Here is a 14,499-nt window from a genome sequence, read left to right as displayed (position 1 = left end):
CCCTGGCCTGGAGGATCTGAAGGGCCCAGCTCAGCCTGGTGGCCTGAGCCCCCCCTGCTCATGCCCGCTCAGGCCACATCCAGTACATGTCCAGCATAGTTCGGGAGCACAGACAGAAGCTGCGGAAGAAGTACGGCGTCCAGTTTATCTTAGATGCTCTGCGCACCCACTACAGGTGAGCCCAGTGGGACCAGATGGGCCATGGGAGGCTGACACAGTGGCCACTGGCCTTGGGGACTGGGCAGTACACTCCTCTGACTCACCTACCCACTCTCTCTCCCTGCCTTTCTCTGTGACCTGGCTGGTGCCTGCTGACCTGCTAGCCTGCAGCGGGAGCGCCCCCTGGCTGCTGACGACCTGCGCACCGTGCAGACCTCCCTCCTGGGCCTGGCGAAGGAGTTCTTGGTGCGGAGCCTCTCAGCCGATGACGTGCAGGTCATGCAGATCCTGCTGAGCTTTTTGGTGGCCACGGGCGATGATGGCCAGGTAGACTGGAGGTTGGGGAGGGTGAGGCTTGGGTGAGGGGGTTGTGGGCTGTGTGGGGTCCTGTCACAGTGTGAGACCCTGCATCTCCAGGTGGTGGGTGCACTGGACCTGCTGCTGGCCCTGCTGCAGGGCTCCCTGGCACAGGAGTCCTTGGCTATCTTTCTGTTGGAGCCAGGGAACCTCGAAGTGCTGCTGGCCCTGCTGGTGAGGCCAGGGTCACTGCCCCTGCTGCCCGACCGAGTCTGCAAGGTACACCCAGCCCACCCCTTCCCCTGGCATCCCATTTACTGGGGCCCCTGCCTGGGGTCCAGGGAGGCACAGCAGGCCTTGGGCCAGCAGATGAAGCTGCCTTCAAGAGCCTCTTGAGCTACACACCTGCACAGTGACTTCCCCTCCTACAGTAGTAACTCCTTCCCCATGATGACAGTCCCCTGATGACCCCACACAGATCCTGCGCAGACTGCAGCAGAATGAGCGGCTACCTGAGCGGAGCCGCCAGCGCCTCCGGCTGCGGGAGTGTGGTCTCCAGGGTCTAGTTGCCTGCTTGCCTGAGGGGACTGTTTCCCCCCAGCTCTGCCAGGGCCTCTACAAGCTGTTCCTGGAGGCAGGTACAACCTGGTTAGGGCCAAGTGGAGGGGGCGACGTGTCAGAAAAACAGGGCAGGCAGGTGGGAAGAAGGAAGGTAGTGGCATAGGGGCCAGGGTTGGGTCCTGCCCTTCCTGGTGGGGTCGGTCCCTCAGGTCCCCTCGCAACCCATCCTCCCAGATTGCCTGAACCTCTCCGATCTGCTGGCTGTGGTACAGCTGTCCCTCCAGGCTGACCTCGGCGTTCGCCTACACATCTGTCGCCAGGTGAGCACAAGAGGTAAAAGCTTTGGAGGTTGGGGAGGGTGGCTTCTACCCTCTGGCCTTTGCCTTGCCTGTCTCATGAGGGGTCTCTGGATGAGGGTCTCATGAGGGGTCTCTGGATGCATCTTCCCTTGCTGTGCTCTGGCCTGCAGCTCTTCCACCTCATCTACGGACAGCCAGATGCAGTGCGGCTTCTGGCACGACAGGCTGGCTGGCAGGATGTGCTGACCCGGCTGTATGTCCTGGAGGCTGCCATGGCTGGCAGTCCCGTTCCTGCTTCCCCAGAGCCACCCACCTCCCCCGAGCCAGCCCCGCCCAAGCCGCCCACTGAGTTACCTGCTGAGCCTTCTGATGTCTTCCTGCCCTCAGAGGCCCCCTGCCCTGACCCTGACGGCTTTTACCATGCTCTCTCCCCATTCTGCACGCCCTTTGACCTGGGCCTGGAACGGGCTAGTGTAGGCTCAGGCAACACTACTGGTGGTGGCGGCAGCAGTGGGACTCTTACTCCAGCCAGCCAGCCGGGCACTCCTTCCCCACTGGATGGGCCACGGCCCTTTCCTGCTGCCCCTGGCCGCCACAGCTCCAGCCTTTCCAATGTGCTGGAGGATGGCAGCCTCTCAGAGCCCATCATTAGCGGGGATGATACCTCCAACACCAGCAACCCACAGGTGAGGTGGGCCCACCCTCTGCCACCACATGGCACCCAAGGGTGGACACTTCTGGTACACAGGGCTGGCAGTGTAGCCTCTCCAAAGGTGTGGCTCTGTCTGACCAAGGTTGCAGTTGCGGGTCGGGCCTGTTGCTGTCCCCTCATAGCTCTCATCTGCAGTTGTGTTCCCAGATGGCTCCTGGAACAGGGCAAGTCATGACGAGCCATAAGTGGGTGACACCAGCCAGGCTTCAGAAGGGCCTTCAAGAGAGCCAGTAGGGCAGAGACCTTACAGGGTCTAAGGGCGGCAAACTCCAACGGCCCTGCCTGGGCTTCTGGGTTTAGGGATGGGCCTCTGCTCATTCTATGTGAACTGCCTTATCTCCTCTGGCAAGTCTGGCAAGACTCCAGGATTCTGCCTGGAATTCAGGTAGTAGCTGAGACCCCCTGGAATTCAGGCAGTAGCTGAGACCCCCTGGAATTCAGGCAGTAGCTGAGACCCCTATACCATTCTTCCAGGCCCTCAGTGCCAGGCTGGCTTTTAGCCAAATGTGCTGCCTCCTGGGTGGCCACCCCAGGAGGGGTGCTGAGCGGGGATGGGTGGACATCAGCCTGATTCCCTCCCTTCGCAGCCCACAAGCCACACCCACACCACCCATCTGTGCCCACAGCAAACCTCTGAGGAAGAGTTGTGCAACCTGCTCACCAACGTGCTGTTCTCAGTGACGTGGCGAGGCGTGGAAGGCAGCGATGAGGCTGCCTGGCGGGAGCGTGGCCAGGTTTTCTCGGTGCTCACCCAGCTGGGGGCCTCAGCCACACTTGTGCGCCCACCAGACTGCATCAAGCGCAGGTGAGAGGGCAAGTGTGGAGGGGTAGGGGCTTCAGGGAGCCCTGGGGGAAGGAAGGAAGACCGTCAGGTAGACCCCTGAGTTCTTCACTTACCCGCCAGCCTCCTGGAGATGATGCTGGAGTCAGCCCTGACCGACATCAAGGAGGCCCCTGTAGGGGTCCTGGCCAGCCTCACCCAGCAGGCGCTTTGGCTGCTGCGTCTGCTGCAGGACTTCCTGTGTGCTGAAGGCCATGGTAACCAGGAGCTGTGGAGTGAGAAGGTGCTACCTCTCAGGCGTGAGCCCCATGAACACTCATGTTCACGCAAGCCAGCAGGCGTCTGGTCTGGGAGGTGGGTGGGTACAAGTGTGCAGCTGTGGGTGCATGAGCATGAATGCACGTGACTTGCCTGTGTGCACAAACCCTACCTGGCCCCCAGCTCAGACTCTACTTTGCTCCCTTTCCATGGACTCCTGGCCTCCCCTGGTGATGTCTGTTGGGAACCTGTCATCTGTGGCAGCTCTTTGAAGGTGTATGCAGCCTGCTTGATCGCCTGGAAGCCTGGCCCCACCTGGCCAATGGCACAGCCGATCTCCGTGAGATGGCACAGATTGGCCTGCGGCTTATACTTGGCTACATCCTGCTGGAAGACCCACAGGTGAGCACAGGGTGAGCATGGGGGCAAGGGCGTGGGAGGTGTCGGGAGCTCTGAGAGTGGCTGGGTGCCGCTCATCCCCCTTGCACCCACAGCTGCATGCCCAGGCCTACGTGAAATTGCACATGCTGCTACAGACCGTAGTGCCAGCCCGCCGCGAGGAGGCCTGCTACGTTCTCTCCAAGCTGGAGGCTGCGCTGGGGCGGGCACTGAACATCTCTTCCTCTGAGTCAGCCGCCGATGAGGCAGGGCCCCCACCTGCAGCTGCAGCAGCTACAGAGCGCTGCTCCTGGCTGGTGCCGCTGGTGCGCACGCTGCTAGATCGTGCGTACGAGCCGCTGGGACTGCAGTGGGGACTGCCCTCCCTGCCACCCACCAATGGCAGCCCCACCTTCTTTGAAGACTTCCAGGCTTTTTGTGCCACACCCGAATGGCGCCACTTCATCGACAAACAGGTGCCTGGAGGTGGGGGCCCAGGAAGAGGAGTGGGGGCTGGGGCCCACATCGAGCACTGTTCTCCGTTCCCTGCCCAATCCTCCAGGTGCAGCCAACCATGTCCCAGTTCGAAATGGATACGTATGCTAAGAGCCACGACCTTATGTCCGGCTTCTGGAACGCCTGCTATGACATGCTCATGAGCAGTGGGCAGCGGCGCCAGCGGGAGCGCTCCCAGAGTCGTCGGGCCTTCCAGGTGTGCTACCCGGCATGGGGGACGGGAAGCTGCTTCACACATGCGCCCAGGGGACGGCTGACGAGGTGGAGAAATGGGGGTAGGACAGGCAGCAGCCAGGGGACTGACCTATTCTCCCTGCCCCAGGAGCTGGTGCTGGAACCTGCGCAGAGGCGGGCGCGTCTGGAGGGGCTGCGCTACTCCGCAGCGCTGAAGCAGCGGGCAGCGCAGCACTCGACGGCCCTGCTGCACTGGGGGGCTCTGTGGCGCCAGCTGTCCAGCCCCTGTGGGGCCTGGGCGTTGAGGTGGGCCGGGCTTGGGGCGGGGTCACTGCGGATGGGTGGAGCTTGGGAGGGAGGGAGCCGGGGGGAGCCACCTGGAGCCCCAGATTGCCTTTGGGGTGGGGCCAGGGAGGGATGGGGTGTCTATAGCCTTCTACCCACCCATGACCTGGGGGACATTCTGCAGAGACCCTCCCACCCCCCGCTGGAAACTGTCCAGCGCTGAGACATATTCACGCATGCGTCTGAAGCTGGTGCCCAACCATCATTTCGACCCTCACCTGGAAGCCAGTGCCCTCCGCGACAATCTGGGTGAGGGAGTGTGCTGAGCTGAGTCCGCCCATCTCGATTCTCCCATCCTGCTTTGCTCTGGCTGAGTACCCTTGACCCCTTGCAGGCGAGGTTCCCCTGACACCCACTGAAGAGGCCTCACTGCCTCTGGCAGTGACCAAAGAGGCCAAAGTGAGCACCCCACCCGAGGAGCTGCAGGAGGACCAGCTCGGTGAGGAGGAGCTGGCTGCGCTGGAGACCCCGTGAGTGGGGCCCTGGAGAGATTGGACTGGAGAGGAGGGCAAGGGGTCTGCTCCAGCGTGCGCATGCCTCTGTGATGGACTTCTTGAGTGTGTCCTTTTCCGCTGCCTGACTACATTGCCCTGGAGGGACTGTCCAAAGCCAGATGGGGGGCGGGAGAGTCACCTAACAGGGCTGAGAGTTGCTCTTTTAACAGCCAGGCACCCGAGGACAGCACTGAGAAACACAAACCAGACTGGGAAGGGGACCAAGGGAGTGGGCAGGGGCTGGGTGAGGGGAGGAGGGGACAAGGGTTGGCATCCTGGCAAAATATTCAGAAGCCTTGTGGGTGGCAGGTGAGGAACAGGGGCTGGCACCAGTAGGTTTCAGACACTAGGCAGTCCCTCCCCATCTCAGGGAGTCACAAGAGTATATACCTCATGACTCAATGGCACTTGGATGCCCTTTGGGCTTGTGAAGAAGGGGGTTCCAGAGCCTAGAGCCTGAGATGGGTGCTGGTCTTTAGGATGGAAGCAGCAGAACTGGATGAGCAGCGTGAGAAGCTGGTGCTGTCAGCTGAGTGCCAGCTGGTGACAGTTGTGGCGGTGGTCCCAGGGCTGCTGGAGATCACCACACAGAATGTGTACTTTTATGATGGCAGCACTGAGCGTGTGGAGACTGAGGAAGGTGCGTCCTTGGTTTGGGTTGGGAGGATGGCAGGGAATGGCTGAGGTCTGGGAGGGGCGGGGGTGAGTGACTCCTGTACCTGCTGTTCCTCCCCACAGGCATCGGCTATGATTTCCGGCGCCCGCTGGCCCAGTTGCGCGAGGTCCACCTGCGGCGTTTCAACCTGCGCCGTTCAGCACTTGAGCTCTTCTTTATCGATCAGGCCAACTACTTCCTCAACTTCCCATGCAAGGTGGGCACGACCCCAGCCTCATCTCCTAGCCAGGCATCCAGGCCCCAGCCCGGCCCCATCCCATCCCACACCCAGGTACGGAACCAGGTGTACTCGTGGCTCCTGCGCCTGCGGCCCCCCTCTCAAGGCTACCTAAGCAGCCGCTCCCCCCAGGAGATGCTGCGTGTCTCAGGCCTTACCCAGGTGAGAGCCCTGAGTGTGAGGGAAGTGAAGTCGGGACCCTGAGTTGGGGGACAGTGATGGACAGCCCAAATGGCTCACATCTTGTCTGTCCCTGTCCCCAGAAATGGGTACAGCGTGAGATATCCAACTTCGAGTACTTGATGCAACTCAACACCATTGCGGGGCGGACCTACAATGACCTGTCTCAGTACCCTGTGGTGAGGGCCCTACTCTGTACCCCTGCCCCTCTGACCTGTCAGTCCCTGGTTCCCCCAAGTGTAGGTACCTGCCAGTGGGCCAAGCCCTGAGCTTGGTCCTAGGTAGGTGTGCCAATGAAGACCTGGCCTCTGTTCCCTGCCAACCCCCAGAGGTCCCCAGCCTCACTCCCTTTCCCTCCCCGCCTGGCCTCTGTTTCAGGAAGTCTGTTCTGCTCCCCTGTGACCCCTCTAAGAGGTGCTCTCCCAACCTGTGGGCAGGCTCTGTGCCCGCCTTCTTGAGGGTGAAGGCAGGGCAGGGTGGGCTGGTAGGTCATCAGGGCTCTCATGCAGCCCCTGCCCGGGTGGGCGGCCAGTTCCCCTGGGTCCTGCAGGACTACGTGTCCCCAACCCTGGACCTCAGCAACCCAGCCGTCTTCCGGGACCTGTCTAAACCCATCGGTGTGGTGAACCCCAAGCATGCCCAGCTCGTGAGGGAGAAGTGAGCATGTGGGCAGGGCTGGGCTCAGCGGGTAGGGAAAGGCAAGGAGGGCTTCTGCTGACATGCCCACCTGTGGCTCCAGGTATGAAAGCTTTGAGGACCCAGCGGGCACCATTGACAAGTTCCACTATGGCACCCACTACTCCAATGCAGCAGGCGTGATGCACTACCTCATCCGTGTGGAGCCCTTCACCTCCCTGCACGTCCAGCTGCAGAGTGGCCGGTGCGGCCCAGGGGCTGGTGGGCAGACCGGGGGCAGACGAGGGGAGGAGGCTGGTCCTCCCCACATCCTGGGCCCACCCTGGCTCTCTTCTTCTCTGTAACCACAGTGTCTCCCTCCCTGTCCCCATTCTCCCCACCTCACCTTGGCCCCGTGCCCCTCCCCCAGCTTTGACTGCTCTGACCGGCAGTTCCACTCGGTGGCGGCAGCCTGGCAGGCACGCTTGGAGAGCCCCGCCGATGTAAAGGAGCTCATCCCAGAGTTCTTCTACTTTCCTGACTTCTTGGAGAACCAGAACGGTAGGTGTGAGGCGCTGGCACTGGGGTGGGCAGGTGTGGGGATGGAGAGCAGATGCTGGAGTAGCCAGGGAGCAGTTGGGATTGACAGGGAGACAGCTGACCCAGTCCTTTGTGCCAGGTTTTGACCTGGGCTGCCTCCAGCTGACCAACGAGAAAGTGGGCGATGTGGTGCTGCCCCCATGGGCCAGCTCTCCTGAGGACTTCATCCAGCAGCACCGCCAGGCTCTGGTGAGGAAGCAGCCACAGGAAACGGCGGGCAGCCAGGGTTTTGAAGGCCATGAGGGGTCAGCCATCCCTGCACTAACTAACTGCCCCCTCCCAACTCCCAGGAGTCGGAGTATGTGTCTGCACACCTGCACGAGTGGATTGACCTCATCTTTGGATACAAGCAGCGGGGACCAGCCGCCGAGGAGGCCCTTAATGTCTTCTATTACTGCACCTATGAGGGTGGGCAGTGCGCTGGACTCCAGTCGGGGCCAGGACATGATCAGGAGGGGCGGATGCAGAGGGCACGCAGGAAGCCTTGACTGCTCTGCCTGCCTTCCCAGGGGCTGTAGACCTGGACCATGTGACAGATGAGCGGGAACGGAAGGCTCTGGAGGGCATTATCAGCAACTTTGGGCAGACTCCCTGTCAGCTGCTGAAGGTAAGGCCAGCTTAGAGAATAGTGACCAGGGATGCTCATGCCATGGTGTTCACCAACCACTTATCCACAGGAGCCACATCCAACTCGGCTCTCAGCTGAAGAAGCAGCCGTTCGCCTTGCACGCCTAGACACTAACTCACCTAGCATCTTCCAGCACTTGGACCAACTCAAGGCATTCTTCGCAGAGGTGAGAGGAAGACAGGACCTTAACTTTATGTTCTGTGAAGTGGGTTTAACCCCACTGTCCTTACCATCCCCTTTTGGGGCAGATGGGAATCCTAAATCAAGGTCACTGACTTCAAGTCACCTTAGAAAATGAGCTAAACATGGGAAGAGTATGGGGGCAGGAGGGGTGCCTTCTTCATCAGGGCCAGGATAAAGTGTTGACTCACCTAACAAGCTCTGAAAGCCTTAGGGAGATCAGGAGGGAGGGGATCTGTCCATGGACCCCTTCCCTTGCCTTCCTAGATAGGAACATTGTTGTTGAATGTTGCCCCCAAGCCTGACTTTTTTTTAGGGTTCCCTCTCTTCCTGCCTTTGGGCTAGGGGGACAAGGAGTAATTGGGTGGGAGGGCCAAGGTTGAGACTAAGTGTGATACTCTGGAAAGATCTTCCAGGTCTGCCCCAGCTTCTTGCCCACTTTCTGAGATGCCCTCCTGAAGTCTCGTGCCTGTTTCTTGGAGGGACCTCTGCGTCTGTGACACCTACTCCATGACCCCTGGGGGCTGAGGGTAAAGGAAGAGATGATACTTCAGGGAGCAGAGAATGTAATCTGCTAGTACTCAGGCATAGCTAGGCCTGCCCTTGCCCCTTTAGGTCATCAGTGATGGCGTACCCCTGGTGCTAGCCCTGGTCCCCCACCGGCAGCCCCACTCCTTCATCACCCAGGGCTCCCCAGACCTGTTGGTAAGTGCATTGTGCAGAGCCCTACCTCAGCTCCACTCCCCCTCTGCCTCTGCCCCAAACCCACCTCTGCCCCCTCCTGCCCGCAGGTGACCATGAGTGCCAATGGGCTGCTGGGCACCCACAGCTGGTTGCCCTATGACCGCAACATAAGCAACTACTTCAGCTTCAGCAAAGACCCCACCATGGGCAGCCACAAGTAGGACAGAGGGCTGTGGGCGGGGTGGGCTACAAATTCTCTGCACCCTGAATTATTCCCCTACCTAATCAGAACGTAGGCCAGCTGCAAGGGAAAGGTCTGGCTGGGCTCCATGAGGGCCTGGCCTCACCTGCCATCCCCTCACTGGGTCAGGACGCAGCGACTGCTGAGTGGCCCGTGGGCACCAGGCAGTGGTGTGAGTGGACAAGCACTGGCAGTGGCCCCCGATGGAAAGCTGCTATTCAGCGGTGGCCACTGGGATGGCAGCCTGAGAGTGACTGCACTGTCCCGTGGCAAGCTGTTGAGCCAGCTCAGCCGCCACCTTGGTATGAACAGCCTTGGAGCTGGGGAGAATGAGGCACGGAGGCGTGGGGCTGGGTTCTGAGGCTGGCCAGGGCGGATGTGACTCCTGTTCTGCCTGTACCCTCCCCTTCCCATGCAGATGTAGTAACCTGCCTTGCACTGGACACCTGTGGCATCTACCTCATCTCAGGCTCCCGGGACACCACATGCATGGTGTGGCGGCTCCTGCATCAGGTGTGCCTGGTGGGCAGCTCTGCGAGGTCCCTGTAGCCCAGATCTACAGCCCATCCGTCCCTCACCGGCCTTCCAGTCCTGCCCTCCTGTCTTTCCCTTCCCTTTGCTACCATGAGCAAGTCAGGGGCTCCGTGACTGTCCAGCTCTCTAGGCTTGGACAAAGCCTTCGTTTCCTGAGCCTCAGGAGCCAGTCCTAAGCCAACCCTGGTCTCCCACAGGGTGGTCTGTCAGTAGGGCTAGCACCAAAGCCTGTGCAGGTCCTGTATGGACATGGGGCTGCAGTGAGCTGTGTGGCCATCAGCACTGAACTTGACATGGCTGTGTCTGGATCTGAGGTGTGTGTATGCATGTGCCCTGGGGAGGGTGAGTTTGCTGGGCAATCCCCCTGGAGCCCAGAGACTCCTGCTCAGGACCGTAAGTTGCCTTCCTGCAGGATGGAACTGTGATCATACATACTGTACGCCGTGGCCAGTTTGTGGCAGCATTACAGCCTCCGGGTGCCACATTCTCTGGACCTGTTTCTTACCTGGCACTGGGATCTGAAGGCCAGATTGTGGTACAGAGCTCAGCGTGGGAACGTCCTGGGGCCCAGGTATGGGGAAGGAGGGCCCAGCAACAACAGAGGGGCAGTTGGGATCCTGTCCTTGCTGACACTCCCTGCTTCCTCCAGGTCACCTACTCCTTGCACCTATATTCGGTCAATGGGAAGTTGCGGGCTTCACTGCCCCTGGCAGAGCAGCCTACAGCCCTGACGGTGACAGAGGACTTTGTGTTGCTGGGCACTGCCCAGTGTGCCCTGCACATTCTCCAGTTAAACACGTAAGCCCCACCATTTATGGGTTCATGGCCCCTGAAGGTGATAGTCACTGGTGTAGGTAGGATAAAGGGGGGATCCCCCTAGGAACCCACACACCATACATGTTTGTGAATACATACTTCAAGCTTTGTTACCTGTCCCCTCGTCTTCCTATGGGAAGATCTTGCCCTGGGCCTCCCATTAGCCACAGTTGTAGGAGATTTCTTTGTGTATCAGAGTTTCATTTAGCCATCCTTAAAATGAGGACAGAGAGGGTATATGGGATAAGGGACATCTGCTGGTCGCAAAGCCCCCTTGCAAGTTGGTGTATATCCCTTCTCCCTTCCAGACTGCTCCCGGCCGCGCCTCCCCTGACCATGAAGGTGGCTATCCGCAGCGTGGCCGTGACCAAGGAGCGCAGCCACGTGCTAGTGGGCCTGGAGGACGGCAAGCTCATCGTGGTGGGCGCGGGGCAGCCCTCGGAGGTGAGGATAGAGGCGGCAGCGAGTGGGAGCCCTCGAACGGGGCGGGGCGCGGCGCGGCGCGGCAGGCCCAGTTGACCCTGCCCAACCCTTACGCTCACCAGGTGCGCAGTAGCCAGTTCGCGCGGAAGCTGTGGCGGTCCTCGCGGCGCATCTCCCAAGTGTCCTCGGGAGAGACAGAATACAACCCTACCGAGGCACGCTGAGCCCGGCCCTTCCGGCTGCTCGGGTCCGGCACCCAGCGAGCTTGGCCTGGGAGGCCCCGCCCAGAAGTCGGCGGGAACGCCCCGGGGTGGGCCTCCCAGGGGATAGGCGGGGCCCACCCCTGCCCAGCTCAGGGATTGGCGGAAGATGTCACTCCCTCAGGGATTGGCGGGCGGAAGTCCCGCCCTTCGCCGGCTGAGGGACCGCCCTGAGAGCTCGCGCTGGCGTCTGCTGCCGCAGTGGCACTTTTTGCACACTCTGGGGCGGGGTTCCCCAGCTTCCAAGTCCCCGTTTCGTCAGAGCACGAGGGCCGCCTGTGGCCTTAATTCCTAACGGCGGCCTCGGTTCTCCCTTCTCGGCAATAAACGTGGCCTAGTTTTGTAGCTGCTCCGTCTCCGAGTGTGCGTGCGCGCGCGGCGTCTCGGCCCGTTGTGGCCACCGTCCTAGAGTCGCGGTCTCAGTCTGCCCAGGCTCACGTTCCCCTGGCCCGTAACCCTCTCTGGGCCCACTTGCCCCCTCTGCGTGGCCGCCGCTGAACTAGGACCTCAGTTTCCCCGGCCGTGCAGCCCCTGCCCCACATCTCGCCCCGGCTCGTGGTTTCCCCACATTCTCGGTCCTTCAGCGGGTCGCCTTCGCACGCCATTCGTGCACAGCCCCAACCCGGCCAGGCGCCCCACGCCAGCGAGTGTCTGCATTCCCTCGCTTGGCAGGGCGACACCGCCCGAGGCCACGCCCCTCTAGCGCGACTCTTCCCCGTCATTGTCCTGCCCACTTCTTGGGCCTGCCGGTGGTGCCGCTGTGGTCTCAGGAGTGTCCTCTCCTGATCAGGAACTGGACGGAATGCTACTTTGGTGGGTTCAGCAAGGGCACAGGGGATGTGGGCCCAGAGGTCCCCTTGTTGATCCAGAAATTCAGAGAGCGCCTGAAACTCAAGGAACAGGGCCGCTCAGTCTGATTGGATCCTATAGGGCTGAATTTGCTGGGACCCACTTCCTGAGGTTTGGGGAAGAGACGCCCCTCGCCTAGACTGGAGAGAGAGCTTGCCTAGAGAAGGAATGGAGGATACCCCTGGAAACACAGGTTGGGGAGTTGGAGACCCCAACTCCCCAACCTGTCTTCCATCCTGAGCTGTACCTGACCCCTCTTTGGCGAGCTGGGACCAGCTCTGTCACCTCCACCCCATCTGACACAGGAGGAAATTGCTCCAGCCCTAGAGTGAATCAGGTTGGAGTGAGCAAAGGGGGACGGACTACCCTAAGGGACTACCAACCTCAGGCCTGGAGAATTTCCCATATTCCTCCCGCACACAGCCCTTTCTGGACTGAGAGAAGCAGCTCCCAGCTCCCCTGCCTCTGCGCTGCCCAAAACTCTCCAACTTTTTCTCCAAGAAATAGCCCCAGGGAGGGTAACCCACTGACAGCCATGCTTCAACAACTCTAGCCACAGCAAAGGCCTGGCCCATGTGGGTAAGTATCCCTTGATCCAGATAATGGGTATCGGGCAGGCTGAGAGTGGGTAGGTCACACCTAATTCCAGTCACAGGTTCTGGAGTCTCTGCCCTGAGTGCCCTGACTGCACCAGATCGGGACAAGTCGCTTCTAGGCAGAAGAAAGCAACAATGTTTAAGTTCCTTTCCAGTTCAGCTTTATTTTGCAAAAATTTACAAGACCTCCTTTGCATAGAAATGCTTGTAGGGACCACATGAATCAATGTGCCCTCACGGTCCAGACTTGGTGGCAGACAGGACACAAGTGCCATGGAAGACAGTGCCATGGTCTCTCTTCCTGTGCCCTGGATAATTGGATAAAAAATTGGATTTAGTGCCATGGTAGACAGAGGTGCAAATGGACCCAAAAAAGGAAGAGATCAAGGAAGGCTTCCCAGAGTAGAAGAGTCTTGTCAATATGTCAGATGGAGAAGGGAGACTGGCAAGAGCAGAAGTCTGGAAGGTTATGAGAAGAGGGTGCATCTAGGAAGGACAAGGTGTCCAGAGTGGTAAGCAAAGGGAAAGCTGTAGATGAGGATGGAAAAATAGGCCAGACAATTCCTGATGCCATGGTATAAGCTTTTGACTCTACATAGCAGGGACTATTGACTTCAAACCTTTTTGACAACAAAGTTTAGGTGAGGCTACCCAGGGACCCTAGCCTTGGTTCCTGCTCTTAACCTAATCTATCTTTTCTTCCACAGATAAGATCCTGAGAAGGCAGGAGAGAGAAAGGGAAGGAGTATGGGTAGGGGCAGGGGGAGCCCTGGCCTCCAATACCTCCTTCGCTTGCCTCCTGGAGCCTCCAGGGGTCTCAGGCAGCATCATCCCAGTCTACTGTACCCTCCTGGCCACTGTGGTTCTCGGTCTGCTTGCCTATGTGGCCTTTAAGTGGTAGGTGGTCTGGGCACTGCCCTGTGGCACCCCCTTCCCTTTCTGGACTCCAACCAATTCCATCTTGAAGGCGGGAGTAGGTTGGCAGATCCCTTGCTCCCCACAGCTGGCACTCACATAAGAAAAGACAGCAGCTGGCCAAAGCTTGAACTGCAGAGCTGGGAGGGCTCAACAACGACCAGATGCATGGGGATAGCAGTGTCTTCCTGGACTCTCCTAGCAGTCTGGAGCCCTGTGCCTCCAGCCAGGGTGAGCCCCCTTCCCAGTCCTTCATATTAGAAATGCCTCATCACCTAGTCCTTGTGTGATCCTCATGTCTCCTGCCTGAGGACCACATCCTGAGCTTGGCTGCTGACTTTACCATCATCTTCCTCGGTGGCACCAGGACAAAGTGGAGCGGCTGAGGAGTGTCAGATGAACCTGACAAGGGCTGGCAGGGACTGGCAGGCCATCTGGGCTACTGGGCTGAGGCTGTAGAGACCATGGCCCAGGGCCAGGTGCAAGCCTACACTCTGCGGAGGGACTGGGCTATCCAAGAAGGCAGTGGTGCCACCCTCAAGGTGCTAGAGAATGCCCTGGTTGCCAAGGGCCGTGAAGATGTGGTCCAGGTCCTGGGCCCCCCAGCTAAGGGCTGCTCTGTGGTGTGAGTGCTGCCCCCATAGCCTACCCTGGTGCTCCCCTACCTCTGTCTCATATACCTTCCCCTTCGTGGGCTTCCTGGGGTTGCTGGCCTCAGCCTGCTCTGTTCTGGGGAAGAACACCGAAGAACCAGCCACCATTCACTTCCCCTCACCCACCCATCCCCTCCACAAGAGGGCAGTGAGGAGTGGGGAGTGGGCAGTGAGGAGTGGTCCTACCCTTTGGATCCCTACTCCAACTCCCCTTATTAAGCCTCAGCTGGATTTGCTACTTTTGTATCCCATATTAAAGGTGATTTGGCTCTATCTGGCTTCTTGGGCCTGTGAGACAGTTGCATGGGTGGCTATGAGGTAGGGGCCCAGAAAAGGGCCGGGGGTCCCTAGGCTGTGGGAGGGCCCTCTCCAAGCAGCACCTGGGATGGCAGGCAGTGTGCTCCTATAGAAGATGCATGGACTCTGGAGGCACAGATCAGAGTTCATATCCTGAGTCT

General features: G+C 59.8%; 1 protein-coding gene and 2 long non-coding RNA genes across 11 annotated transcripts in view; 2 read left to right on the top strand and 1 right to left on the bottom strand.

The window, feature by feature from the left end:
• The window catches only part of NBEAL2 (neurobeachin like 2), a 29,982-nt gene extending 18,609 nt beyond the window's left edge, over nucleotides 1–11,373 (top strand). For 6 of the 9 annotated variants that reach the window (XM_064367014.1, XM_064367011.1, XM_064367018.1 and 3 more), the window contains 33 exons: nucleotides 73–175; nucleotides 324–486; nucleotides 577–735; nucleotides 935–1,094; nucleotides 1,252–1,337; nucleotides 1,487–2,002; nucleotides 2,616–2,833; nucleotides 2,933–3,092; nucleotides 3,332–3,469; nucleotides 3,562–3,921; nucleotides 4,008–4,157; nucleotides 4,284–4,441; nucleotides 4,605–4,729; nucleotides 4,815–4,950; nucleotides 5,454–5,614; nucleotides 5,713–6,029; nucleotides 6,131–6,226; nucleotides 6,580–6,704; nucleotides 6,787–6,927; nucleotides 7,093–7,223; nucleotides 7,342–7,451; nucleotides 7,553–7,670; nucleotides 7,772–7,869; nucleotides 7,940–8,056; nucleotides 8,686–8,775; nucleotides 8,862–8,971; nucleotides 9,125–9,297; nucleotides 9,414–9,508; nucleotides 9,727–9,843; nucleotides 9,942–10,100; nucleotides 10,179–10,327; nucleotides 10,654–10,789; nucleotides 10,891–11,027. In XM_064367014.1, coding sequence (XP_064223084.1) covers nucleotides 73–175; nucleotides 324–486; nucleotides 577–735; nucleotides 935–1,094; nucleotides 1,252–1,337; nucleotides 1,487–2,002; nucleotides 2,616–2,833; nucleotides 2,933–3,092; nucleotides 3,332–3,469; nucleotides 3,562–3,921; nucleotides 4,008–4,157; nucleotides 4,284–4,441; nucleotides 4,605–4,729; nucleotides 4,815–4,950; nucleotides 5,454–5,614; nucleotides 5,713–6,029; nucleotides 6,131–6,226; nucleotides 6,580–6,704; nucleotides 6,787–6,927; nucleotides 7,093–7,223; nucleotides 7,342–7,451; nucleotides 7,553–7,670; nucleotides 7,772–7,869; nucleotides 7,940–8,056; nucleotides 8,686–8,775; nucleotides 8,862–8,971; nucleotides 9,125–9,297; nucleotides 9,414–9,508; nucleotides 9,727–9,843; nucleotides 9,942–10,100; nucleotides 10,179–10,327; nucleotides 10,654–10,789; nucleotides 10,891–10,992 — 5,177 coding nt within the window. In that variant the 3' untranslated portion in view covers nucleotides 10,993–11,027. Of the gene's footprint in view, nucleotides 1–72; nucleotides 176–323; nucleotides 487–576; nucleotides 736–934; nucleotides 1,095–1,251; nucleotides 1,338–1,486; nucleotides 2,003–2,615; nucleotides 2,834–2,932; nucleotides 3,093–3,331; nucleotides 3,470–3,561; nucleotides 3,922–4,007; nucleotides 4,158–4,283; nucleotides 4,442–4,604; nucleotides 4,730–4,814; nucleotides 4,951–5,453; nucleotides 5,615–5,712; nucleotides 6,030–6,130; nucleotides 6,227–6,579; nucleotides 6,705–6,786; nucleotides 6,928–7,092; nucleotides 7,224–7,341; nucleotides 7,452–7,552; nucleotides 7,671–7,771; nucleotides 7,870–7,939; nucleotides 8,057–8,685; nucleotides 8,776–8,861; nucleotides 8,972–9,124; nucleotides 9,298–9,413; nucleotides 9,509–9,726; nucleotides 9,844–9,941; nucleotides 10,101–10,178; nucleotides 10,328–10,653; nucleotides 10,790–10,890 lie in introns of those variants that run through there. The other 3 variants (XM_064367013.1, XM_064367016.1, XM_064367019.1) reach the window with 2 other exon arrangements.
• On the bottom strand, nucleotides 313–2,352 carry LOC105707525 (uncharacterized). Its single transcript, XR_001105095.2, has 3 exons — nucleotides 1,981–2,352; nucleotides 969–1,101; nucleotides 313–491 (listed from the first exon to the last, which is right to left on the bottom strand). It is a non-coding gene; the product is annotated as an uncharacterized LOC105707525 (long non-coding RNA).
• A 432-nt stretch (nucleotides 11,374–11,805) lies between the features above and the next one.
• Nucleotides 11,806–14,314, top strand: LOC110569364 (uncharacterized). Its single transcript, XR_002479474.2, has 2 exons — nucleotides 11,806–13,370; nucleotides 13,477–14,314. It is a non-coding gene; the product is annotated as an uncharacterized LOC110569364 (long non-coding RNA).
• Nucleotides 14,315–14,499: the final 185 nt, after the last annotated feature.

This window comes from Aotus nancymaae, unplaced genomic scaffold (assembly GCF_030222135.1).
Source record: "Aotus nancymaae isolate 86718 unplaced genomic scaffold, 86718_ANA_hifiasm-v0.15.2.pri h1tg000067l, whole genome shotgun sequence".
In the NCBI taxonomy this organism is placed as follows: domain Eukaryota; kingdom Metazoa; phylum Chordata; class Mammalia; order Primates; family Aotidae; genus Aotus; species Aotus nancymaae.
The sequence above is the reverse complement of the archived record's forward strand: the minus strand, read 5'-3'. Positions and strand labels throughout refer to the sequence as shown.